The sequence below is a fragment of the Terrapene carolina genome, unplaced genomic scaffold, assembly GCF_002925995.2.
Source record: "Terrapene carolina triunguis isolate 2854851 unplaced genomic scaffold, T_m_triunguis-2.0 Scaffold66, whole genome shotgun sequence".
Taxonomy (NCBI): domain Eukaryota; kingdom Metazoa; phylum Chordata; order Testudines; family Emydidae; genus Terrapene; species Terrapene triunguis.
Window position 1 is genome coordinate 26,865,129 of NW_020664417.1, and position 27,054 is coordinate 26,892,182.

Consider the following 27,054-nt stretch of genomic DNA (forward strand, 5'->3'; position numbering starts at 1 on the left):
AACTACTTAGCAGGGAAGGAGAGCTTGTTATGAACACCACCAAGAATAGAGATGTGTTTAATGCCTATTTTGCTTTAGTCTTCACAAAAAGGTGACCAGATGCTTACCACAATTAATATTAACAGCCAGGGAGAAGGAACACAAACCAAATTTGGAAAGAACTGGTTAAAAAATATTATGGTAAATTAGATGTATTCAAGTCACCAGGATGTGACAACATGCACCCTAGGGCACTTAAGGAACTAGCTGAAGCAACCTTGGAACCACTAGTGACTATCTTCAAGAACTCATGGATGACAAGTGAGGTCCTAGAGGACTGGAGAAGGGCAAATGTAGTACCTATCTTTAAAGAGGGGAACACAGAGAACCCAGGGAATTATAGATCAGTCAGCCTAACTTTAATACCTAGAAAGATAGTGGAACAAATTATCAGTCAATCAATTTGTAAACACTTAGAGGATCCCAGAGTGATCAATAATAACCAAATTGGATTTGTTAAGCACAAATCGTGCCAAGCCAGCCTAACTGCCTTCACTGACAAGATTACTAGCTTGGGAATGTGGGAAAGCAATAGATGTGATGTATCTTGATTTTAGTAAGGCTGATTTTATCCTTACAACTTGAGCTATTCCCCATGACATTTTCATAAACAAACTAGGTAAATGTAATATAGATGAAGTTACTATATGGTGAGGGCAAAACTGATTGAAAAACTATATTCGAAGAGTAGCTATTAATGGTTCACTGTCAAACTGGGAGGGCGTATCAAGTAGGATCCCACAGGGTCTGCCCTGGGTCTAGTACTATTCAGTATTTTCAGTAATGACTTGCATAATGGAGTGGAGAATATGCTTAAAAAATTTGCTGATAACATCAACAGGAATGAGTTGTAAGCACTTTGTAGGACAATATTAGAATTCAAAACGATCTTATAGTGGAGAATTGGTCTAAAGTCAACAAGACAAAATTCAATAAAGATAACTGCTAATTACTATACTTAGGAAGGAAAAAATCAAATACAAAATGGGGAATAGCTGGTTAGGCAGTAACCAGCAACCCTTCCTGCCTCTTGAAACTGGGTCAATTAACTTTGGAAAGAATAAGTGGCGGCAAAAAGATATTTTGTCATGCATCACTGAGGGGATGATAGAGTACAGCACCCTTCAAGCCTGTGAAAGTTGGGTCTCCTAGCCTGGAGGACTAGGGGTACTGATAACTTGATGTAAATAAGGAAACTGCTTAGTCAAAGATTGTATCTTGCTAGAGTTAAGTTTTAGCCACTAGAAAGTGTGTTTTGTTTGTTTTATTTGTAGCCTTTCCTATCTCTTTCACTCTTACTTGTAATAATTTAAACATATGTTCTTTGTTAATAAACTTTCTTTTTTATTACAAAACCATCTTAATGCTGTTTTTTAAACTGAAGTGTTAGTTATCAGCCAAACTAGCAGGCTGATGTGTGTTCTATCTCTTTAGACACAGCAAACTAAGTAACTTCTGTGAGGGTCCAGTGGGAGGGACTGTACGCTTCAGGGGAGATGGTTTTGGGGAGAGTCTGGACTGGAGGGGCTGTTGTTGTCACCCTGCAAAGAGTAACCAGGCTGGTAGAAGCCAGGGTGAAATCATTGTGCTGTGAGCATGCTGCTAGGGTTAGGGCTGTGAGCCAATGCAGCACAGCATAGAAGCACGCAGGGTTAAAGGGCAGGGAGTGACACAAGCACTTACAGGTCTGGGTGAAACCCCAAAGCATCACAGAAGAGTCTTAGAGGAGGTAACCTCATGAGGATCCCCCACCAAGTTTTGGTTTTCCACAATGCTTAAGGGGAATAATACACCTAATGAAATTCACAAACAAAAACACTTTTTTTACCATTTGTTAAGATTGCTCTCATCAATAAACTAAATTATACAAAATAGGAAATACAAAAGTAAGCATTAAAAAGTTGCAAAGTTAAGCGGTCAAGTCAGAAAATGCCAGAATGAATGCTACCTACAGAACCTTATCATACAGCCTTTAATTATTGCAGAAGCAACCAGCTGTGAATAGTTTGGTGCGATTTGCCCAGCATCACATAACAATTCAGTTGCCAAGGTATGAATAGAATTCAAGTCTCCAGGGAAGCATTCAATTGCCCTAACTATGAGACCAGCCTTTCTCTTCCCACAATCCCCTGCCTTATTCACAACACACATTCCCAGCCTGCAGTCTCCCAGAAACTCAATAGGTACAAACATTCCAATTTCTGCAGCAAATGAGCCAGCGGTCCTATATACAGACTCCTTCACTACACAACCCTGATTCATCCCCTGATGCATCCTAGGTACTGAATGAGGCAGAGGTCCTGTGGAAAATACAGAATGTGATCACATAATTAATGGCTGCATATGCACATGAAAACTGAATTAAGATTACAGGGGCAATGTCCATTCTGGCATTTTCTAATTTGAGAGTGTTTGACTTTGCAACCTTTTAATCCTTAGCTTTGTATGGTTTAGTTTATTGAAAAGAGCAACCTTAACATGAAATAAAGTTTTTTCGTTTGTGAATTTCCTTAGTTTAATAGAAAGAAAATATTTTATATACATGCTATTTAAATCAAGTGCTTACACATGTATTGTCTTCAGGGTACACTTTGCCATTGTTATCTTTGTGAAGCTCCATATTTCACCACTTAGTGCCAGGTTGACCAATATTTTGAAAGTAAACTGCATTCAGACAAAACTTTTCTAATGCAACATCAGTTTTACTACAACTTCTACATTATAGTTTTTTTAACAATGTAATGGAAAACTTAGTAGGGACTCACAGCTACAATTCCCTATTTTTTTAAAAAGCTAAAGTCATAGCCCCCAATTTGCAAGCAGTATATTAAGAGGAGCATGAAAAGGAGCTGGAATTTTGTATCTTATTTTAATCTAATCCTTTTGGAGGGAAGTTATAAACAATTACCCTTTCAAAAGAATCAGTGTAACTAACTTACCCCCATTACAAACCCAAAGGAGGACCACCGGCGCTTATGCAAACCCAGCCTGCTTCCATTGCAGTTCCTTCTTAGACTCTTCTCAGTAATTATGTTCTGATTATCAAAGGTAACCATTGTTGTGACAGCCAGGGCAACAGTGCCTTTAACTACCTGAAGGGGGGGTTCCAAAGAGGATGGAGCTCGGCTGTTCTCAGTGGTGGCAGATGACAGAAAAAGGAGCAATGGCCTCAAGTTGCAGTGAGGGAGGTCTAGGTTGGATATTAGGAAACACTTTCACTAGGAGGGTGGTGAAGCACTGGAATGTGTTACCTAGGCAGGTGGTGGAATCTCCATCCTTAGAGGTTTTTAAGGCCCAACTTGACAAAGCCCTGGCTGGGATGATTTAGTTGGGGTTGGTCCTGCTTTGAGCAGAGGGTTGGACTAGATGAGGTCTCTTCCAACCCTAATCTTCTATGATTCTGTGAATAGTGACTCTCCCCAAGCATGCAAATGAACTAGATGGAGTGAGTGATGAAGTGGCTGGTTTTCTCTGATAGCACAATGCAGGAGGGGGTCAGCAAACGTACACTGTGTGGAGAAGAGTCAGGCTTTCCTAGTGTTCTAGTTTTTCCCAAGTTTCCTAAGAAAGCCCAACATGACAAATTACAGACTGGAGGTCATTCGTCACATACATTAATTAGTGGTTGAACTTTGGTTCAAATTTCCCATCCGTGTTTACAAAAAAGGGTTCAGAAAAAAAGGTGAGATACTTAGGTGACAGACCTTCTGAAACAGAAAATTCTGTCACAACGTTAACTACGCTCTCACAGTAATGAGACCATAAGAACCACCTTATACAAAGGGTGTTGATCACTACAGTACCATAAAGAGTTTGGTATGTAACTAGTGACAAAGAATCATGGCACAAACACAAACATTTCTCTCCTACTTGATAGTAGGCCCAATGATCCCCAATTCAGAGGTCTCAGCCTTTTGTATGTGAATCCTTAAAACCACCCAGTTTGTCTCCAAGTCCCAGAATTTTTCGCATTTCTTTAGCCAATAACTCCAAAAATGTTTTAACATAACATGGTTTGTTATTTGTGCTTTTTTAATGTACATAATGGCAATGTGTGTATTTAAATTCACTGGCAGGGATACTTAGTGAACATTTCATGAACTTCACATCATCCAGTGGTATATATTCAATTAATCAAATTACTGCATCTAGTTAGCAGGGTTTTCTTCACAAGCAGATATTCTATAAACATTTTTCAAATGAAAGCTTAACTTCTTTAGAAAATTTTGCATCCGCCAGAAAACATTGGGACCTCGGGGTTGTGTCAAAAGAAAAGGAAATCCCAATAAAATAATGAATAATGACATTGAAAAAGCAGGATGTCACTTAGAACACCTAATAGATTCCCGAATGTTAAGTTAGAATTAAGATTGCTGCAGTAATTAATAGAATCCTTATGTAAAATACATAACTATAGTTTTATGGACAATAACAATAAACATTAAAAAGACTAGAAATCATATACATAAGTTCATACACTTGATTAATGACAATATTGACATGAAGAAATTCACCTTATACATTCTGTTAACAGCCTTAATGTTGATCTACAAGATGTACTTACCAGCTTACACACTTTCAAAAGTAATTATTCTGGGGAAACTCTATGGCCTAAAATCAGGCCAGACGGTCACAGTGGTGCCTTCTGGCCATAGACTCTATGAAGCTATTAAACATACACAGCTGGAATACACATATGCATAAGTCTTGGCCAATCTACAATATAACTACATGCTTTCACCCCTTCCTATGAGTCTGTGGGGGGAAAACTGCCATCTGATTAGCTGCCTTTCCCCACTCCTCAGCTAGGGAAGGATCGCTAATCAAACTGCTGCATGTGATTGGCAGACCACCCCAGCTCTTCACCTCTCAGAAATGGAGAGCAATTTTGTGCAGATGTGTTTTTTTCCATAGGAGGAAGTGGGTAGGAGTGTCACGAAGCCCAACCACTAAGGGACAGCTCTGCTTCCTTTCCAGTCTATTCCACCCACCTCCCCCTCAAAACTGGTGCATGAAATAAGGGGCAAGGAGTGAGCCCTGGGCTCTTTCTGGTTCTCTTCCCCTCACCCCCACATAGAAAAATGGAATTGGATCCCCCTTCTCCCTCCACTCTCCTCTCTATCCCTACAGCCCCAAGAGCACCCCCACTATGGCAGCTGGTCCCTCCCCCAAAGCCTTAGAGAGGGAGCTCTAGACAACCCCATCCTGCTGCCTCCCCTCAGGCCTGGGAAAAGGTGAAAAGCAAAGCACTTTCTTAAAGGTTTCAAGGGGAGGGGCATGCTGTGAGTGTAGGGAGTGGGACCTGGAAAGCAGTTTGAGAGAGGTACAGGTAAGGCCATGGAGGAAGGTGCAGAAAGAGATGGAATCCCTCACTCTCAGCTGACATGGTAACTATGGCCTTAATTCACTGATGGATATTTTTCTGTTGCTTACCCTTGTAATGTTTTGTTTCCTTGCATGAATATAGCTCTAGGCAGCAGCTGCAGCTAAATACAGACCCAGTCAAAAACAGATTCAGGGAAAGACAACAGACTTTGCTGGTGCTGTGCTCAGCATCTTTTTTAAAAATGCATCAAAACAGTTTGCATTTCATTCAAGGTCAAACTTCTGTACATTGAGATAAAGAAAATGTCTAACACTATCTATAACAGCACCATTAGATAGCTCCTTGCAATAATATTCAGCCACAACATATGTTTGGATATATGTAGTGGGGCAGAGCCTCCAGTCTTGTAAATTGTCATTGCAGCACTGGCTCCAATGTAAGATTATACTAGCAGAGGATCCGTCTCAGTGAGTTTTGGTGAGGGAAGCAGGGTCTTCATGGATGTTTCCAACCAACCTCTGCTACTAGACCAGCAGTGGTGATCATTTATAAGTCTGAGTTGTTTGTTTTTCAATTGTGAAAGCTAAAGTGAGGGTTTTTTTTAATCCAGTGAAACGAGATTAACATATTTACCTCTTTTGGTGTCTGCTTAAGGACTTTAGTGATGTAGATCAGTGGTGTGCAAACTTTTCCAGTCGTGCTCTGCTTTACCATTGATGGAATCTGTCCATTCCCCCCCATTACTGCACAGCCAAGGCTTCCTCAGCAGCATGCTGCTTCTACCTTACAGCCAGCCTGCACTGCTAGGGCAGGGCCAATACCTGCCCCTCCCCCCTTGGGTTTTCAGGATGAGGGAAGGCACATGCGACAGTCTCTGGGGGCGGAGCGAGCCCTGGGCATGGAGGTTGCCGGGAGTGGACATCGGCACAGCACACTGACCCATGGGCTGGGTGGCCCATTGAGGTGAGTTGGTGGAGATAGTGCTCTCTCCCCACCTCCCATGGGGGCTGCCCAGGCCACAGTGCATGAGGCTGGCACAAACTACCTGGTATCCCCGCTCATCCCCCCCCTCCCAATGTTCCTCTGTGCCCCCCTATGGGGACATGCCCCACAGTTTGCACACCACTGATGTAGGTGACGCACAGGCTTACTTTATAATCAACATCTTAACCTTTACAACATTTAAGTTTCACCTGTGAAATATAAAGGTTGCTATAGCTACAGGTGGAAAATTAAGATTTTGACCCTCGTAACATTCAACACATTTGAGTATCTGCCTGAAGTTGATTTGAACAAAGATTTTATTTCAGTGTGGTGTGCCTATTATTGCCTCCTTTCCATAGAAAGTTGACACATAACCAGCCTCTTACTTTCTCACAAAAGCAACTGGAAAACAGTATTATACTGTTCCCCTTTCCCCAACCCCATCTTTCCCCTTCAACATCTGGAACTGTTATTCCAAACTAAGGGCAAAAGTGATTTCAAGAAAAAGTGGTATTTTAAAAATCATATTCATATGATCACAATATGGAACACTGTGCATCATTTAGGTGCTAAATAGTATTAAGTGAATTGATGCATTGGCTCATACCATGGCATGATTTATCAAATGATTTTTATTGTGCTGATTAGCCAATGGTTGTGTGTGAGGTGGGGCCTTTATCTGGTAGGACTCCTTTGCAGTCAGATGGGGAGCTACACCACCTGATTCCATTCCCTTTATGCTACCACACTCAATTCTGTATTCATCTAGTTCTTGTTGTGACCCGTTCCTCTAGCTAGGTCTTCAATAGTCTCTGTTCACTTTAGGGTAAGGGGGAGTCAGAAGTTTCATGATTATCATGGGATTAGACAGCCCTAGATCTCCTGGGTTTAGAGCCCTTTCCAAAATCTTTGATTGGAGTAGATAGGGCAACCCAGGACCACCCAGCCCCCTCTCTCTGGGGTCTAGCTCAGGGCCCATGTTTGTGACAGCCTGCACCAGTCCTTCTCACTCCCTCGTTGCTCCCTGAGCTACCTTCTATTTCTCTTCCTCAGTAGCTTTTCCCAGTCTTCTGTACTGGTGCTCCCTTTTTGGAGCCTTGGCTTCTCATCATTCTGCTAGAAATATCCTCTCTACAGTCTTTCCCCTGCCCCTTTCTGCTGAGGCATTTCCCCTCTAAGTTAGGTCCTTAACCTTTTATCATGCCCAGGTGCTTCCATGCCTAATTAACTGCCTCCCAGTTACTGGGTGAGTTAACTATTCTCAGATGAACCTGAGCTGCCTCATTCTCTTGTAGAGTCTGTCAGAGGTAGGCTAGTCCCCTGACCCCTTCAGAGAGCCAGCTACCCTCTGACACTGTGTTATTAAATCTCCATTATTTCTTAAAAGATAAAATTGGGATAGAACTGTTGTGTGTTTGCATGCACCATGAGCATGCAAACACTCCCTTTTATTCTCTGAAGTTCACAATGTCTATATTTTTCAATGTCACTATAGCTTGTTTACTTAAACATAATTTCTAAAAGAGACTGGGTGTTTCTTGGGATTGGGGATGTGATATAAAGCTTTAGATATGTCAATATTTGTTACTATCATACCTTTTTTGTGCCTAGCTAAAATTAGCTTTTGGCTCAGTATTGTTCCCAGGGAACAGGTGTCCCCATCAAAACTAATGTTAATTGGCACCTGCTTAGCAGTACTCAGAAAAGTGGCTAAGGGTCAAGTAGGCATGAGACAAAAGTACTCTTTCAATCAAAGAGATGGTCTCCTCAGGGAAAGGTTCAGATACAAGGTAGTGTGGGAAACTTATGCTGAAAATATCTGGGTTGTACTTGTTTTGTGGATAAATAATAGAGCTCTTTTGCTGAGAAGCAGCAGATTTGGGGTCTTTGTAGTGGGTCTGTTTCCTGGAAGGCAAGAAATAAGTGACCAACTCAGTGTATTTTCTAGTTTAATTTATTTACTTCCAAAATGTACACAAATCCTGTATACCTTGGACAAAGGTGGCCAGAACAAAAGCATGTGGTGTATGTCTCTCATTCTCTGCTCACTGTCTGTTCTAGTATCCTTCCACCTATCCTCCCACACTGGAAGCCCTTCAGCCCAAAGTCAGTAACCCTCGAACACGCAGCCTGGGTATTAACCTGCCTTTTGTGCAGCTCTTTGATGCAAGTGTAACTATACTCAGTTTGCAAGGAGACCGGCTCTTCTGCTAGTCCCCAACCAGACAAGACTGTGTAACCCATCCAGTCCCCCTAATGACAGTCTGGTTGCTGCAGCTGGCCCTTATGTGCATAAGACTTTCTCTGTGTTAACTCTATTGGTCCCTACATACCCAATATGAAACTCCCAAGAATTTATAACATGCATTTTATTAATACAATTGCTATAGCAATAATGTGGACTTCACTCTGCAACATGGTCAGTACTTTTAACGTTCTCTAAATTCACATTCTCTCACACACACATAATTTCTCACAATTGCCTTTCTTTTCTCGTATCTGGCGGTGCAACAGCTGGCAAGTTACCAATTATATTTGAGGGCTCCCTGAGGTGTGTCAGCTCTGAAATTTTTTTAAACTGGAAAATATGAAAGTCTTTTTGATTCAGTTTTCTGGGCTTTGGGGGTGGGGATGAACCCTGGACTCCCCCTCCAGTTTCCCCTCAACCAGCTAACAGATGTTAAAATAAAACTTGCCCTGCCTAAAGGTGTTTGCTATCACATTTTAGAACCACACCTTTTTTTCCCCGTAGTGTAGGCAGGTATACGAGATAGAGGAACAAGAAGGTGTTTAGAGAGAATAGCACTACTGAAACAAACTAAGTCTACCTATAAGGTTTAGTGCTTCAAGACTGATGGAGATGGCTAAAGGGGTTTGGGACTCTTGTAATGGATGTTGTTATGGGCAGTAACACAAGAGAAGTGAAATAAGGAGAAAGCAATTACTGTAAGCAGGAAAATACATTCTAGGAGCTGTGGCAGTGTTAATTCCTCTTTAAAAAATGTTTGAATGGGACTGTTTTCTTCACCTTTCCAGGTAATTTAGTTTAGCATTGGTAAAGATGCAAATTATGTGGTGCTATAGGAAATAAATTCTGTTTATATTACTATACTTTAGCTAATCATTGACTTCCTAATAGGAGATTGTTTTTATACATATTACTTCCCCTTACCAGAAAAACCTCTAATCTTTTATCCAAGATGTAACAAATGTTTAATTTAGAAGGGATTAATTTAAATGAGCCCATTTTCCTTTAATACTCTCCCAATCTGTTCTTTTCCTTTAATACTCTCCCAATAACAATATTAAAAAGTCCCTAGTTCCATTGATAATTGTCTAGAGCACTGATTATTCTGTGTAATGGCTTTGATCAGGGCAAATATCTGTCAATGCACCCACTGCAGCCTTAGTCTGTCATAAGACACAGAAACAAGATCCTTAGCGTAAACAAGAAGAGACTGTACGTTCTCTGAAACTTTTCCCCCTATCACTGCTTGGGGGAGAGAGAGAGTGGCCGAGAGTGAGACTGCAAGGAGAGTAAGTGAGGGAGCAAAGAAAGGGAAGGAAGCTTGCTTTGTATTCTGCTGAAGGTTGCAGTGAGAAATAGAACATACAGCAATCACTGTGTTTTGAGTGCTATTTAGGAGACAATATACGCTCACTTTTATTAACTCTATTGCTGTGTGTGAGAGAAATGACATCTGGCTGCTGGTTCTACATATTCTTTATTTTTGGAACAAATTGTAAGTACACCTAACATTTTTATATTATTTAGTACTTTGCAAAACAGATATGTGATAAACTTCAATAACAGATTTTTAAAATAAATATGCATACGATTCTGCACTTTAGTTTAACAATCCTTTGTGACAGCTCATGATCTTTGATGGATTTCTGGCATTATAATATACCGTAATTTACTATCAGTCTAGCTAGCTGCAAACAGGGCTAGAATTGTATCAAATGTTTTTGCACTTATTCTTTTGATGGTTTATATTAACAGGAATTAGACAGAATGAAATTCAAAAATAAGTGACTGTATTTAAGTATTGAAGGAAGGGGTTGTGTTTGTAATGAATATCTCCAGTGGTACGTCTTTACTTGCTGTAAATACTTAATGGAGACTCCTGTAACATAAAGGTTAATTTCAAAAGTCCAGTGTAATCAATATTTTAGATATCTTTAGTTTCTTAGCCTGATGTACTACACTGTGTTAGCACTGAACATTTTTATTATTGTTTAAAAGGCAAATTTCTGTTTAGACATCCATAATTCTCACTCATCATATTCAACATTGTCAACAGCCTTCCATTAAAGATCAAAATGGATTTTAATTTCAGTGTTTCCTTGAAATGCTAATAATTTTTATCATGTTTTTTCAGCTGACCTTCTGTGATCTCTGTGTCACAGTTTGTTTTTAATGGCTGCTTTTTCATTTCATTTGAATATTCTATTTTAAACTGCTACACACCCACTTGGGCAAAGCTGCCCCCATAGAATTACAACTTTTATGTGACCTTATTCATGTCTTTAGAAGTAATTGGAAATAGAAAAAGTTTTCTTAGGGACATTGGACTATTTATAAATCCAAAGGGTGTGTGAGCCCTCTGAATTAACTGGTTCTCTCCTTGCCATAAGAAAACACTGTAAAACCGGTAGTAAGAACGTGTACTGTACTATTTTGAATATGTTTTTCTATTTATTGATCAATATATTAGATTTTCTTCTTAGTTTCTCCATTCCTTAATAAATACACATTTTTATATAAAATTTTAACTACTATTGAAGTCTATAGTCACTGAAAGTAAATTTAAATATTTTGTAAACAAAATGATTTAGCAAAATGCTTGACATACTAAAATGTCATAATCAAGTAGAGTTAGATTCTGCCACCTTCACTTATATTAAGCTGTGCTTTACTCCTCATGTTATTCCATTTAAATCAATCCTTTCTGCAGATAGTGTGATTACTTAGGGGTAAGATACTACTTAATATGCTAAGCTCCCATTGACTTCAGTTGGAGCTTAGGGTATGTAAGAAATGAATTGCAAGACAGACATTGTGTGATATCATTCCTGGGGTTATATAGCCCGGGGATCTAAAGCCCATTGATGTCAATGGAAAAAACTCCTGTTGCCTGCAGCTTGCTTTGGATCAAGCCCTAACAGACTACTTGCTTGGTCTTCACCTTGTCCCATTAGCCAGTGTCACTTGTGAAGACCCAGATAGCACCTGTGATTGGCACAACTTATGCAAACCAGCTAGTCATGCTTGATATTCGTGGTTTGAGATCAGAGTTTTCATTCTTCTAGATCAGGGGTAAGCAACCTCTGGCACGTGGCTCACCAGGGTAAACACGCTGGCGAGCTGGGCCAGTTTGTTTACCTGCCGCTTCGGCAGGTTCGGCCGATCGCGGCCCCCACTGGCCGCGGTTCGCTGCTCCAGGCCGATGGGGGCTGCAGGAAGCGGCGCGGGCTGAGGGATGTGCTGATCGCGGCTTCCCGCCGCCCCCATTGGCCTGGAGCGGCAAACCGCGGCCAGTGGGGGCTGCGATCGGCCAAACCTGCCGACACGGCAGGTAAACAAACTGGCCTGGCCCGCCAGGGTGCTTGCCCTGGCGAGCCGCGTGCCAGAGGTTGCTGACCCCTGTTCTAGATGAACTGTCTTCCATGGCTGACAAGCCCCATCTGCCCAGGAAGAGGCACACTGAGGTGAAGTGACGTGCCCAAGGCCATCCAGTAGTTCAGTGGTACAGCTAGGAGTAGAACCCAGGTCTCCTAAGTCACCAGTCAAACACCTGTTTCCACTGGACAATGCTACCTCTCCTCAGGCCCTTACAGATTATATCATCATAACATGTGAGCTTTAGTTATGCAATAAATTCAGTATTGATTTCGTGTGATATCATTCCTGGAGTGATACAGAGCATAACTGTATATAACTTGTGATCTTGACTAGTCAGTGAGGAAAGTATGATTTAATAAATTCTTATTATATGGTCAGTCATCCAATAAGTTTAGTTTATTTAAAGATTAAAAAATAAAATAGACTTCAAATTATTGTTCCACATTATTGTTTTAAGTTCAAAACAGCAAGGAAGAAATTTAAAAATATATACACAAGACATTTCTATGCAAATTATTGTTTAAATCATTTCTACTATCAGTTAAAATATATTTACTTCTAAAGTGAAAATTTTCTAATTCATATTGCAATACATTAAAACATACAACTATACAAGTGCAAATCAGGACAGTTTATATGATTACAAGTCTTATAGTAGTATAATTAGCCTTTGTATATTTCGACATGTGATGTTGACAATTGGTATTTTAACAGTTTGAAAGCTTTAACTTTTTGAATCTGAATGTCTGCTGTCATTAAAAATTTGTCTGACCCACCCCCATAATTTCCTGTAACTGAAAATTTAAATCAATAAATATCTTTAAAAAATGAATATTATCCATCAAAATTATATAAAAAATAGAATTCTCTCAAGCCTAACTATAATGTCAATTAACTTGAGGCATTTATTGACTCACAATAGGTAATATATGAAGAGTTGTAATAGCCATGTTGGTCCCAGGATATTAGAGAGACAAGGTGGGTGAGGTAATATCTCTGATTGGACCAACTTCTGTTGGTGAGAGAGACCAGCTTCAAAGTTGGTCCATTAAAAGATATTACCTCAGCCACCTTGTCTTTTTAATGTGTATCATAGAACATAATTTTGGTTACAAGGAAGATCAAATGGCCTATCTACGTTTATTAATTCACCTGTATTGTTTTGGTCCTCTGTAGTGTTTTTCCCCTCTAAGTGTCTACAATTGTAATATACTTCCTCCCCCCCCCCGCACTCCCCCACACACACACAGTTGCAGCCTCTGTCTCTGCCTTCAGTACTCTGTTTTGCACATGAATTACTCTCTGTATAATTAAATTTCTCCCAAATTTATTTTAACTTTCAGTATTTTCTTAATTGTACTTTGTTCAATTAGAGTCTGTTCAGTCACTATGTGGACCACCAGAAAGTAAGAATAAGTGCAGGTATCCAGGAGTTTGTTTTGGGGTTGTTCTATTTTTAAAGACCTCTCCCAGGCCCAGATCCTTCGGTGTTTCTTAAAAAGCCCCAAGAAGCATTGGCCCTGCTAAAATCACTGTTGGATGACCTGTCCAAATTGTTATCCACCAGACAGATAACGGCATACACATACGCAATTTTGTTCATTGTGCTACTTCACTCTCCTCCTTTAAATCCTTCCTTAAGACTCACTTTTTTTATTAGATTTCCATTACAGATCTCCACTCCTCTTGACAGTCTTTGACTAGTTATAGTCTCAAACTATTAATATATCAACTATTAAAAAAAAGATGAACTATAGTAGCTCAAAAGAAGGAGAAAATGACTTATCTTTTACTGTTGTTGTAACCCTGGTTCTTTCCATGCACTCTCTACCTCTTCCTTCACTTTGTCATTCCTGTTACTATCCTATGTCTAACTTAAGGCTATTCCTCTCAGTCCCCTCTCTTCCTTTCTCTCCCACTCCCCGCCCCCCATTCTCCTCTTATTGTTTTTCCTCTTTTCTTTGTATTCCTTTTTTTCCTTTCTTCCCCCTACTAAACAAGAAGGAAAACTTATTTAGCATTACCTGAAACTTGTCCGCATTTCTTTGTGCCTCTGTTTTTTTTTAAGACCGGGTTCCTTTATATCAAAGGTGCTGCTCATTTAGTCAGATAGTCAGAGGTGCAACTGTAACAAGTACCCTTCCCAAGTCATCTGGAGGTGTAAAAGTTCATAAGCTTTGCCGGTGTCACTCACCTGTTTTAGCTGATTTTTTACAAATGTCAAACCACTTCTGGATTCATAAATATTTCCACTGGCCTAAAGGTTGAGATAAATGGGAAAGCTGGAAAAATCATTGTATAGAATATTTTTTGGTAGCTTCTCGTGGCTTTCATTTAACCTGAAATAGTTTTCTTCTTTGTGTCACCAGTAGATTCAAATCAAGAATGAATCCCAGCTTTGCTGAGTTATTGTTACATTATCATTTCCTTATTGCTAATTAATGCACATTGAAAGATCTTGAAAGTTTAAACAATGGCAAATCAAAGCACTTGAAAAGCCACTGTTTGTGTGTGAATATATTCCTGCCGGTGTGCCTGAAATAGTGTTCTAGGTGAGGCTGGTAGTGCTGACTGTTATTTAGGTTGCCCAATACTTCCCATTAGAAGATCCTGTTTTCAGCTGCTCTTTGCCAAACTTTAACTATTTGGGCTGAAATTTTCCATGCCAGGTGTCTGCCTCAGGCTGGATTTTTGGAAAATTTTCAGTCAAAATGGTTCAACAGTTTCCAAGAATGAGGATAGGGGAAAATTTTGTTTTGTCAGTGCTAAATTCTGGTGATCTTTTCTTTGAACAGCTCCAGCACTTCCATGCTTTATAGAAGGGATTTGAAATTTGGCAAGGGCTGGCCTTTGTGTCAGGAATGTGCCTTTTGCTGTCCCTATGAAAACTCACCCAAATTTGACCACGTTATAAGCCTTTAAAAAATTCTCTGAAGAATTTTGTCCTCACTGAGCATGCTTGAGTCTTTCACAACTCCCAGTGCTGACGAGACTGTGCATGCACCATCCCCACAAAGTTACAGCACATGTTCCATCTTCTCTCAGCTCCTGTCAGTGAGTTGGCTGCATATACAGCCATCTCCACAGCGTGACTGGGTATGGGTGAAACCAAACCAGGCACTGGTACTGAAAGCCTGTCTCTCCTCTGCTCTCAATGACCCCCGTCCCCCACTGGCACCCAGGCAGCATGGAGGAGGAGGAGGAAGCCATCTGACTGGAGTACACAGTGTACAAAAGCGAGACCAGGCGGGAGGAACAGAGTAGATTGGGACAAGGTGACTGATGAGACTGGGACTGGGGAAGAGGGGGAGAGAAACTGGACTGGGATTGGATGGGAAGGAAAGATTGGAAGTGGGAGGGAGGGAAGGCTTGAAGTAGAAGGTGTCCCTTGTTTAGACTTAATTCTAATCATTATCCCAAACAAACCTCTGGTGGTAATTTACACTCGCTGCTGCAGACCTGATATTGAGCTCAAAACAGTGTAAATCAGAAGTAACTGAAAGCAAAGGTAGTAAAACATTTCATTAGAAATTCTGTTTCATAAGGCAGAGATAATGGAGCATGTTTTAAAGCAAAAGAAATTATCCAACATTATTTTAAGCTTCTTTGCATTATTCTTTCATCTGTACCCTTTATTCTGAGTTTTTGTTACACGTTGAGCCAAATCCTGCTTCTATGAAAGTTAGTGGCAAAATTTCCCTTTAGGAAGCAGGGCCATTGTACTACATATTGGGGCTCTGCCAAATTAAGATAGGCATCAGATCTCTGACGAGGTGCCATGTGTTCACTTTGAACTGCGCTGCTTGCAGTTTCTGGCCAAAGAGCTGATGTGTCTGGCCATGGACCAACGAGAATCCTTTGGTGGTACGGATCCAGCATACAGATGGATTAATTAGAGACCAAATTACCTGTAGTACAGTTGATAACTAAGTCAAAGTAATGTTATTGTGTGAGGGAGAGACTTCATTTTGCACATGACCGTTGATATTTGCTGGGCTGGTGAAAATTGTCCTTCCCAAATTGAAGTATTGGTGAGCAGTGACAAAAAGGAAGTGCATATAATTAAAAATGCATTCTAAGGCACAACACAAAAGTAAATATGGGGCAAACACCATATTTATCTGCAATATTTGTGAAGGCAATTACAACAAAATGCAAAGATTTCCCACACAGGAGGTACAGCGACAGCATTCAATAAAAGCAACCATTCACTTTCAGTACAAATTGCAAAAAAATACCAAATCAAAATACATATGCTTATGGACATACAGCTGGAGGACTATACTCTGATGCAGAAATAGTTGTTTTTGAGCCACTTTATAAATTTGCAAAACAAGGCGCTACAACAGATAGGTTTGTGACACTGGAAAAAAATGAACAAAGGTGAATTTCATGTTGGAGCTTCTAGTGAATATGCTCAAGAATACTTATAAATAGTAAAAGCAAAGAGCTGTAGGAAAAGGAGTTTGAAGTACCGGTATGTCTAATTCAAGTACTACCCATTACTGAAACAAAACCTAACATTCAAATGAGTACAAGATTACTCAGTGCTTCAGGTGGAGAGAGCATAATACTAGATAGATAGATGGCCAACAGAAACAGCCCAGGCACCACCAAATAATAAAACATATTGGTACTATAGAGGTGAAATTGTTACATATAATGGGATTCTGAACAAAGGACACCTTGTCATAATACTACACAATGTGAGATCAGAAATTCTAAGCATAATTCACAGTGCTCGTATGGATGTTGAGAAGGGCCCAAAGTCGAAGAACAGCCCAGGATGTAGGAGGAGCCAGTCATGCAGGAAAGTGCAGGGACAAAACATCTTAAAGATATGAAGATTTAATGCATCCCCAGAGACTATGGTGGTGGTACTCCTGTAGAGTCCCTCAGATCATTAAAACAGCTTACCTGGTGCAACCTGTTACAACTACCTACCTTAATCCTGAATTAATGCCACTGCTGATGTAGCTGCCCCATTGGAGCAGGGGTGGATCAAGCCCAGTAAATGGACAACACTAGAGTCCCCTCCAGTAATTTCCCTGGTCCATTTATACTAGTATTGTCAAATTCACAAATTATTTTCTTTTTTCCTATTCTGGGTTCCAGAATTTATTTTCAACTGAATCACCTAGTGCATTTTTAAAGGCAATAAGCAGGAAGAGATGACTCTAATTGCAACTCCATAGATATAGTCATTAAAGTTAATAAATGAAGTTCCAAGGTTAGGAGGGCCACTTATTAAACCACTAGCAGAACAGAAAGATCCAGCACACTTTCACTGCTAAAACAGCCATAAATTAAAGTTTATAAAGGTAAATATCCTTGGACAGTTTATTTGGAAATATATAGGGTTGACTCTATCCTGTCTTTCATCAAAGAGCATGCAGGGAGTTACTTTCCTTTCAAATTATGTTTTCGGTTTCTTTGAATAGTTGTTTTAAGCAAAGAGTGCTGGATCTTTTTGTTCCTTTACTAAACCAACAAGTCTGTGACACCTTGAAAAGATTGTTGCCTTGTCTTGTTCAGTGGAAAGAAGCAGAATGCTCTAGAGGAGATCAAGTGCATAGATGTAGACATATGTGAAAGACTGAACTAAATGACATTCACCACCAGCTGTTACTGCTATGAACAGACAGATCCACCCCATATAGGAAAATTTATTCTTATTTAGCCCTTTTTTGTCCACATGGATTTTGTGACTTTCAGAAACCTCTGTGACATTTTCCGCTTCAGCCCCTACGTGGCGGGGGGAACCTGGAGCCATCAGCCACTGCGGGTGATGAGGGGACCCCAGAGCTCTGAGCCACTGGAGCTGTGGCAATGGCCCTGGAGCATGCTGGACACACTCCCACACAGTGGGGGCGGGCTCTCCCCCCACCCCTTTGGCTTCAGTCAGCCCCCCCCCTTATTTTTAGTCACGGACAGATCACAGATTTCCATGAATTTTTGTTTATTTTCTGCGACCTTCTCCGTGACTTTTACTGAAAATAACAGTGACAAAATCTTAACCTTACTCATAAGCATGAATTTGTTTGATTATTTATAGTCAAGACTACGTTTATGTCACAGAGGGCATGGCAGTCACGGAATCAATGATTTCCAGAGACGTCCACGACATTCTCTGCTTCAGCCCCAGGGGCTGCGGAACTCTGGAGCTGGCAGCCAGCGGGGCCCTGGCAGGGTTCCAGCGACAGCAGCAACCGGGGCCCCCGTGCAAGATTCCAGCGACAGGTGACAGACTCCTGAGGGGGCCCTCCTCAAGATTCCAGCGACAGGCAACAGCCTTGGGGGGGGGGGGGGGGGGGGGGGCCCTGGGCAAGGGGCTGGGGGGGTCTCATTTTCTCTTTAGGAAATATGGTCACCCTGCAGCTCCCAGCCACCATGGTGGCGGGAGAAACCATGGAGCCACAGCAGCAAAAGTCACAGACAGGTCACGGCTTCCATGAATTTTTGTTTATTGCCCATGACCTGTCCGTGACCTTTACTAAAAATAACCATGACAAAATCTTAGTCTTATTTATAGTTATCAACAGCTGATCAACAACCATTGCTGGAAAAATATCTAATTTGTGACAAGGACACGAGAAGAAGAAGAACAGTTAATCCTTATCTGCACATTTTATTTATGAAGTGTTCATAACAAGTTTTCCTTCAAATTATTAGGAGTCCGGTGGCACCTTAAAGACTAACAGATTTATTTGGGCATAAGCTTTTGTGGATAAAATACCCCACTTCTTCAGGTGCATCGTTTTTTCACTCCACGCATCTGAAGAAATGTGGATTTTTTACCCAGGAAAGCTTATGCCCAAATAAATCTGTTAGGCTAGGTCTACACTACAGCGAACTTCCGACCTAAGATACGCAACTTCAGCTACGTGAATACCGTAGCTGAAGTTGCGTATTTTAAGTCGGCTTACCTGGCGGTGAGGACGCGGGAAAGTCGACCGCTGCCGCCGACTCCGCTACCGCCTCTTGTCGAGGTGGAGTTCCGGAGTCGACGGTAGAGCCATCAGGGATCGATTTTACCGCGTCCTCACGAGACGCGGTAAGTCGATCCCCGATAAACCGATTGCTACCCGCCGGATCGGCGGGTAGTGAAGACGTAGCCTGAGTCTTTAAATTGCCACCGGACTCCTCATTGTTTTTGTGGTTACAGATTAATACAGCTACCCCTCTGGTACTTGGCTTCAAATTATTGATTTTCAGAGTTCGCTATTAAAGCTGGGTGATTGGCCACTAAGTTACATGGTTTCTGTTTCCTGAAGAATGGAGGAAGAGTGCCTGAAGAGAGTACTGGTGCACTGATTCCATCTCTTAGTGCATGTCTACACTGCAATAAAAGGTGCAATTGTACCTCAAGTAGGCACAGCTCTAGCTGGCAGGGCTAAAAAAGAAGTGAAGACCCAACAGCATGGATGGGTTAGCAACTAGGGTGACCAGATGTCCCGATTTTATAGGGACAGTCCCGATTTTGGGGTCTTTTTCTTATATAGCCTCCTATTACCCCCCACTCCCTGTCCTGATTTTTCACATTTGCTGTCTGGTCACCCTATTAGCAACACAACTATGTATCTGGGGTCCTGGACACGCTTGCACAACCTTACCCATGTCTTCACTGTTATCATTAGCTGTGTTAGCTAGGATTAATACTAGCATGGGTATACTTCACCCAAGCTGCAATCACACCTTCAACTGCAGCGTAGACATACTCTGAGAGAAGTCAGTGCCCCAGTGATCTCTTCAGGCACCCTTCCAGTTTGTAATCTTTAGGTCTTACACCAGGGACAGAAATATATTCCCTGGCTAGTGTGGCTAAAGATAGCCGTGAAAACATGGTGACACAGACTCTGGTGTAGGTTGCACAAGCCTCCCCAGAACCCCAGGCAAATACTCGCCTTGCTAGCCCATGCTGCAGTCCATGCTGCTGCGTCTTCACTTCTGTTTTTAGCCATGCTAGCTAGATTAAGGCTAGTATGGGTGTGCCAAAATGAGCTACAATCACACCTTCAATTTCAGTGCAGACATACCATGTGGTGAATGGGGAGGCACTTTGGGAGAGGCACACCGTAAGAGTGACCTGTGGAGTATTTCCTGTTCTCTTGTACAAGAAAGAGCACTATATTTGGCTATATATGTCAACCTCATTGGCCTTTACAACATCCTCTGGCAAGGAATTCCACAGACTGACTGTGCATTGGGTGAAGAAATAACTTCCTTTTGTTTGTTTTAAACCTGCTGCCTATTAATTTAATTTGGTGACCCCTAGCTCTTGTGTTATGAGAAGGAGTAAATAACACTTCCTTATTTACTTTTTCCACACCAGTCATGATTTTATAGACCTCTATCATATCTCCCCTTAGTCATCTCTTTTCCAAGTTGAAAAGTCCCAGTCTTATTAATCTCTCCTCATATGGCAGCCGTTCCATTCCCCTAATCATTTTTGTTGCCCTTTTCTGAACCTTTTCCAATTCCAATATATCTTTTTTTGAGATGGGGTGACCACATCTGCACGCAGTATTCAAGATGTGGGTGTACCATGGATTAATATAGAGGCAATATGATATTTTCTGTCTTATTATCTATCCCTTTTTTAATGATTCCCAACATTCTATTTGCTTTTTTGACTGCTGCTGCACATTGAGTGGATGTTTTCAGAGAACTATCCCTGACTCCAAGATCTCTTTCTTGAGTGGTAACAGTTAATTTAGACCCCATCATTTTATATGTTTAATTGGGATTATGTTTTCCAATGTGCATTACTTTGCATTTATCAACATTGAATTTCATATGCCATTTTGTTGCTCAGTGACCCAGTTTTGAGAGAGCCTTTTGTAGCTCTTCACAGTCTGCCTGGGACTTAACTATCTTGAGCAGTTTTGTATCCTCTGCAAATTTTGCCACCTCACTGTCTACCCCTTTTTCCAGATCAGTTATGCATATGTTGAATAGAACTGGTCCCAGTACAGACTCCTGGGGGACACCACTATTTACCTCTCTCCATTCTGAAAACTGACCATTTATTCCTACCCTTGGTTTCCTATCTTTTAACCAGTTACCAATCCATCAGAGGACCTTCCCTCTTATCCCATGACAGCTTACTTTGCTTAAGAGCCTTTGGTGAGGGATCTTGTCAAAGGCTTTCTGAAAATCTAAGTACACTATATCCACTGGATCCCCCTTGTCCATAGGCTTGTTGACCCCCTCAAAAAATTCTAATAGATTGGTGAGGCATGATTTCCATTTACAAAAACCACGTTGACTCTTCCCCAACAAATTGTTAATCTATGTGTCTGACAATTTAGTTCTTTACTATAGTTTCAATCAGTTTGTCTGGTACTGAAGTCAGGCTAACCGGCCTGTAATTGCTGGGATCACCTCTGGAGCCCTTTTTAAAAATTGGCGTCACATCAGCTGTCCTCCAGTCATTTAGTACAGGAGCCGATTTAAATGATAGGTTACAGACTACAGTTAGTAGTTGTGCAATTTCACATTTGAGTTCCTTCAGCACTCTTAGGTAAATACCATCTGGTCCTGGTGATTTATTACTGTGTAGTTTATCAATTAGTGACAAAACCTCCTCTAATGACACCTCAATCTGTGACAGTTCCTCCGGTTTGTCACCTAAAAAGAATGGCTCAGGTTTGGGAATCTCCTTTACATCCTCAGCCATGAAGACCGATGCAAAGAATTCATTTAGTTTCTCCTCAATGGCCTTATTGTCTTTGAGTGTTCTTTTAGCATTTTGATCATCCAGTGGCCCCACTGGTTGATTAGCAGGCTTCTTGCTTCCGATGTACTTAAAAAAAAAAAATTGCTATTACTTTTTGAATCTTTGGCTAGCTGTTTTTCAAATTCTTTTTTGGCCTTCCTAATTATATTTTTACATTTTATTTGCCAGGGTTTATGCTCCATTCAATTTTCCTCACTAGGATTTAACTTCCACTTTTTAAAGGATGCCTTTTTGCCTCTCACTGCTTCTTTTACTTTGTTGTTTAGCCACGGTAGCACATTTTTGGTTCTATGTTTTTTTTAATTTGGGGTATGCATTTAAGTTGAGCCTCTATTATGATGTCTTTAAAAAATTTCCATGCAGCTTGCAGGGATTTCACTTTGGCATTGTACCTTTTAATTTCTGTTTAACTAACCTCCTCATTTTTTGTGTAGTTCCCATTTCTGGAATTAAATGCTGCAGTGTTGGGCTGCTGTAGTGTTTTCCCCACCACAAGGATGTTACATTTAATTATATTATGGTCACTATTACCAAACGGTCCAGCTATATTCACCTCTTGGACCAGATCCTTAGGACTAAATCAAGAATTACCTCTCCTCTTATGGGTTCCAGAACTAGCTGCTCCAAGAATCAGTCATTTACATGGACCTTTCCACGTAAAAGGGGTAAACTTTTTGTGACCAACCCACACCTCAACCTTATTGGAAAAGGACTGCCCCTGTTCCTGGCGCAAAAATTGTCAATGGAAGTGAATTTTTTCATTTACTTAAAAAATTAAAATTTTCAGTTTATTAAATAGTTTTAAAAAAATTCAGTGAAAACCCAAAAATGTTTTAATTGTGGCGAAAATTTCTATCTACAAACAAATCTGTCAACAAAGCCTTTTAGTATAAAATTTTCAACCAGCTTGTCACACCCCAATTACATAGTGTCAGAAAAAAGCAAAAATCAAGCAAACGTTGCTAAAATACGGTACACGTCTTACTGCACATCCTAAAGTTGTATTGCTACCTCTGGGAAACATTTGTTTAAAGCAACAGCAAAGGGTTTAACTAGTAGAGTAGAAAGTCAGCTATTTAAAAAAATATTACAGAAATTCTTTTCCCAAAGGAAGTGATGAAGTTAAAATGAATATTGGCCAAGAACATTTTGGTTTAAAAATAATTTTAATAGTTTAACATAGAATGTCACTATCTGAACAAATTAGTACATTGTTGGGAAGACAACGTTTATTAAATACAAGCACTATGCCAAGGCTTGAGAGACACCTCTTCTGAATGTAAAGGTTAGTATCCGGGCACATTTTTAATACAGTGAACGTAGTTTTTCGTTCATTTGAGGAATTCAAAGGCTTAATAGTTCAATCGTAGGGACTTTGCAGATGGGAAGTTACTGGTGTTGCATATTTAACTTTTAAGCAAGTCTGTTGCTTAGGTTTTTGTTTAACAATGTCCAGTATTTTTATAACTTATTACTAATAAGAATCAATTGTATAATATGGCATCACTTACACATGTGGGTGCCTATATTTGGAGATTCACTCAAAAAAAATACATAGTTGTGCTTATTTCAATGCATAACACTACATACATATGATAACTTCAGATAAATGCACTTATTGGGCCTGATTCTGAACCCACTTATATTATTGTAAATCAGGAATAACTCCACTGAAGTCAATAGAGCTAAACTACTGTAAAATGGGTGAATTCAGAATCAGGCCTATCTTGTTGATTATGTCCAATCAACACATATCACATGTATTTTTTAAATGTGCCACAATGCAGCTATTAAAATAAATCCAACCTGTGCTTTATTTGTTTCATGTCACATGTTCAATTTGCAAAGAGCACTTAAAGAACTTCATTACCTGTAAATGATAATGTAACTATGTAATTAAGCAAACAAACATATACAAGATGTGAATTATGGCTTAAATAATTCACAGCTAGTGTCTTGTCTGGAACAAATCTAAAACCTAAGCAGGACCTATGCTGCCTGGCCTGAACTTCTCTCTCTCATATATATATATATATATATATATATATATATATATATATATATATCAGTTTAAACAGCAGACCAGAGCTATTCACTATCCAAATCACCAGCTGGTCTCAACTGCATAAACCTGATACTAGAGCTGTGTGAACTATTCACAGCAAAAAAAATTCACCTTTTTTTTCTGTTCCCATGTTGTCTGAACAGATCATGCTGTCCATGTTTATTGGTCAAAATTGTTCAGTTATTGTTTTTTTGACTCTTCTGTGAACTGCCCACAAACTCTTCATTTTGAGTATTGCTTTGGGTATTGGATGTTTGTAATTGGAAGGCTGAGCTGTTCTGATTAGACATAAAAGTAACTGTGACAGGGTTTTATCTGAGCCTTTACTGGACCTTGACCCTGCCTCAGTTTCCCCACCTGGCAGACTCGCTTGCTGCCCCCTGGTGAGACTCCAGCTCCTGGCATTTCTATCTCTGCTCTTGGATGCACAGATTCTCATGCTTCTGACTCTTCATCGGGCATCAACTATGACAACATGAATTTGTTTTGAAATTTGAATGATTTGTGAATAATTTTTTGCACTATTTGCTCAGGTCTTGTTGTTAATCTTAGGAACTGGGAGACACTGTTTTCAGCACTGTAATGAATCATGGCCTCTCTCACCTCAAAAATTCTCCAGTCGATCACTGACGAGCCTGTCATCAGCAAAGTATTGGAGGCTGTTGCAAGGTCACAACATTCCCTTGAATCCTTTGTATGTTCAACCGCTATTGCCACTTGTACTTACAGTTTTGAAAAAGCTGTTATGGCTTTTCCAGTACCACCACCCTGCTTCTCTCCTCACTCATCTAATAGCTCATGTTTTTCAGAAAAGCCCCTTTATGGAACTAGCAGCTGGGTTTTCTCAAGACTCTGCCCTTTCAAAAGGGCTGCCACTTTCAAAAGCCAGACTGCTAGTCGCTCCAGTTTGGAAGAAAGAACATGATCTGCTGGCTTTCAGCCTAATACCAATAGGATTTGAGATTCATTTTGAATTCATTCATTCATGTTCAATGAGGTTGAGCTTTATTTGTTAAAAATAGAAGAATTAAAAACCTTTTCCCTACTTCTTTGTTGTTCCTTTATATGAGTATACCGTAATAATGTGCCTGAAGCTGATGTGGTATTGAATACCAAGCTGTGAATGATACTGTTTTGATTAATTTCATTGCTCAGGACTCTTGGCATTTAGTCAGCTTGTGCTGTTTTTGTAGTCTATATTTGAATTCATATTCATTTGCTTTAGAGAAATGACAAAAAGCCATGTGAATTTACCACTCCTCTAGTGCATGAGAAAAAGAAGATGGAAGTAGCAAAACCAAACAGGAAACATCTCCATAACTTTACTTTGACATGGAGCACTAGGCTGTAAGCAGAATAAAGCCCAAGTAATGTCTTGCAAAAGTAGTGAAAGAGTTGCATCTTTTTAGTTCAACAGCTAAACATATTCTCTTAGCTCTCTCAGGTACATTCTTTGCATGGCCTGCCCATATGCATTCTCTCATTCCATTTTCTCCTCTTTAAATGGGAGTAATACAAATAGGAGCTTGGGAAGGTGTGGCAAGAACAGTCTTGCACCCCAGGGATTTTGCATCCATTGCAACAAGAGCAAAAGCTAGCAGGGGTCAGCAACCTTTCAGAAGTGGTGTGCTGAGTCTTCATTTATTCACTCTAATTAAAGGTTTCGCGTGCCAGTAATACATTTTAATGTTTTTAGAAGGTCTCTTTCTGTAAGTCTATAATATATAACTAAACTATTGTTGTATCTAAAGTAAATAAGGTTTTTAAAATGTTCAAGAAGCTTCATTTAAAACTAAATTAAAATGCAGAGCCCCCCGGACCCGTGGCCAGGACCTGGGCAGTGGGAGTGCCACTGAAAATCAGCTTGCGTGCCGCCTTCGGCACGTGTGCCATAGGTTGCGTACCCCTGAGCTAGGGCATCTTTGCCGCTGGAGGCAAACCAAGCAACTAGCTGTCTCTGAATAAGAAAAGCACAAGCTGCCTCCTCTCTGTCCCTGTGCTAAATTTGCCCCATCATCCAGAGTTCAGCAGGAAAAGGGTTAGCTGTCTCCCTCCATCCAGCTAGAGCAGTAGTTCTCACCCTGTGGCCCAATCAGCACACAGCTGTGGCCCATGTGACATCCTCAGGGCCATACAGGTAGTGTTGGATGCAGCCCACATAACACATTGTGGGCCACATATACAGCCCACAATGATAAACAGGTTGAGAACCACTGAGCTAGAAGAAGCACAAATACAAGAAGCCTGGGAAACAAGCAGGGAGAACTGGAAGTCCTGGCACAGTCAAGGAATTATGATGTGATTGGAATAACAGAGACTTGGTGGGATAACTCATATGACTGGATTACTGTCATGGATGGATATAAACTGTTCAGGAAGGACAGGCAGGGCAGGAAAGGTGGGGGGGTTGCACTGTATGTAAGAGAGCAGTATGACTGCTCAGAACTCCAGTATGAAACTGCAGAAAAACCTGAGAGTCTCTGGATTAAGTTTAGAAGTGTGAGCAACAAGGGGGATGTCATGGTGGGAATCTGCTATAGACCACCAGACCAGGGGGATGAGGACGACGAGGCTTTCTTCTGGCAACTAACAGAAGTTACTAGATCACAGGCCCTGGTTCTCATGAGAGATTTCAATCACCCTGATATCTCCAGGGAGAGCAATACAGAGGTGCACAGACAATCCAGGAAGTTTTGGAAAGTGTAGGGGACAATTTCCTGGTGCAAGTGCTGGAGAAACCAACTGGGGGCAGAGCTCTTCTTGATCTGCTGCTCACAAACAGGGAAGAATTAGTAGGGGAAGCAAAAGTGGATGGGAACGTGGGAGGCAGTGACCATGAGATGGTCAAGTTCAGGATCCTGACACAAGGAAGAAAGGAGAGCAGCAGAATACGGACCCTGGACTTCAGAAAAGCAGACTTTGACTCCCTCAGGGAACTGATGGGCAGGATCCCCTGGGACAATAACATGAGGGGGAAAGGAGTCCAGGAGAGCTGGCTGTATTTTAAAGAATCCTTATTAAGGTTGCAGGAACAAACCATCCCGATGTATAGAAAGAATAGTAAATATGGCAGGCGACCAGCTTGGCTTAACCGTGAAATCCTTGCTGATCTTAAACAAAAAAGATGCTTACAAGAAGTGGAAGCTTGGACAAATGACCAGGGAGGAGTCTAAAAATATTGCTCAGGCATGCAGCAGCGAAATCAGGAAGGCCAAATCACACTTGGAGTTGCAGCTAGCAAGAGATGTTAAGAGTAACCAGAAGGGTTTCTTCAG

The 27,054-nt window shown here is 40.7% G+C and overlaps 1 protein-coding gene across 1 annotated transcript in view; it reads left to right on the forward strand.

Moving 5' to 3' along the window:
• The first annotated feature begins 9,895 nt into the window (after positions 1-9,895).
• The window catches only part of RXFP1 (relaxin family peptide receptor 1), an 80,671-nt gene continuing 63,512 nt past the window's right edge, over positions 9,896-27,054 (forward strand). The window contains exon 1 of the mRNA XM_026647869.2: positions 9,896-10,092. Within this exon, the coding sequence (XP_026503654.1) occupies positions 10,044-10,092 (49 nt within the window). The 5' untranslated portion in view covers positions 9,896-10,043. The remainder of the gene's footprint in view (positions 10,093-27,054) is intronic.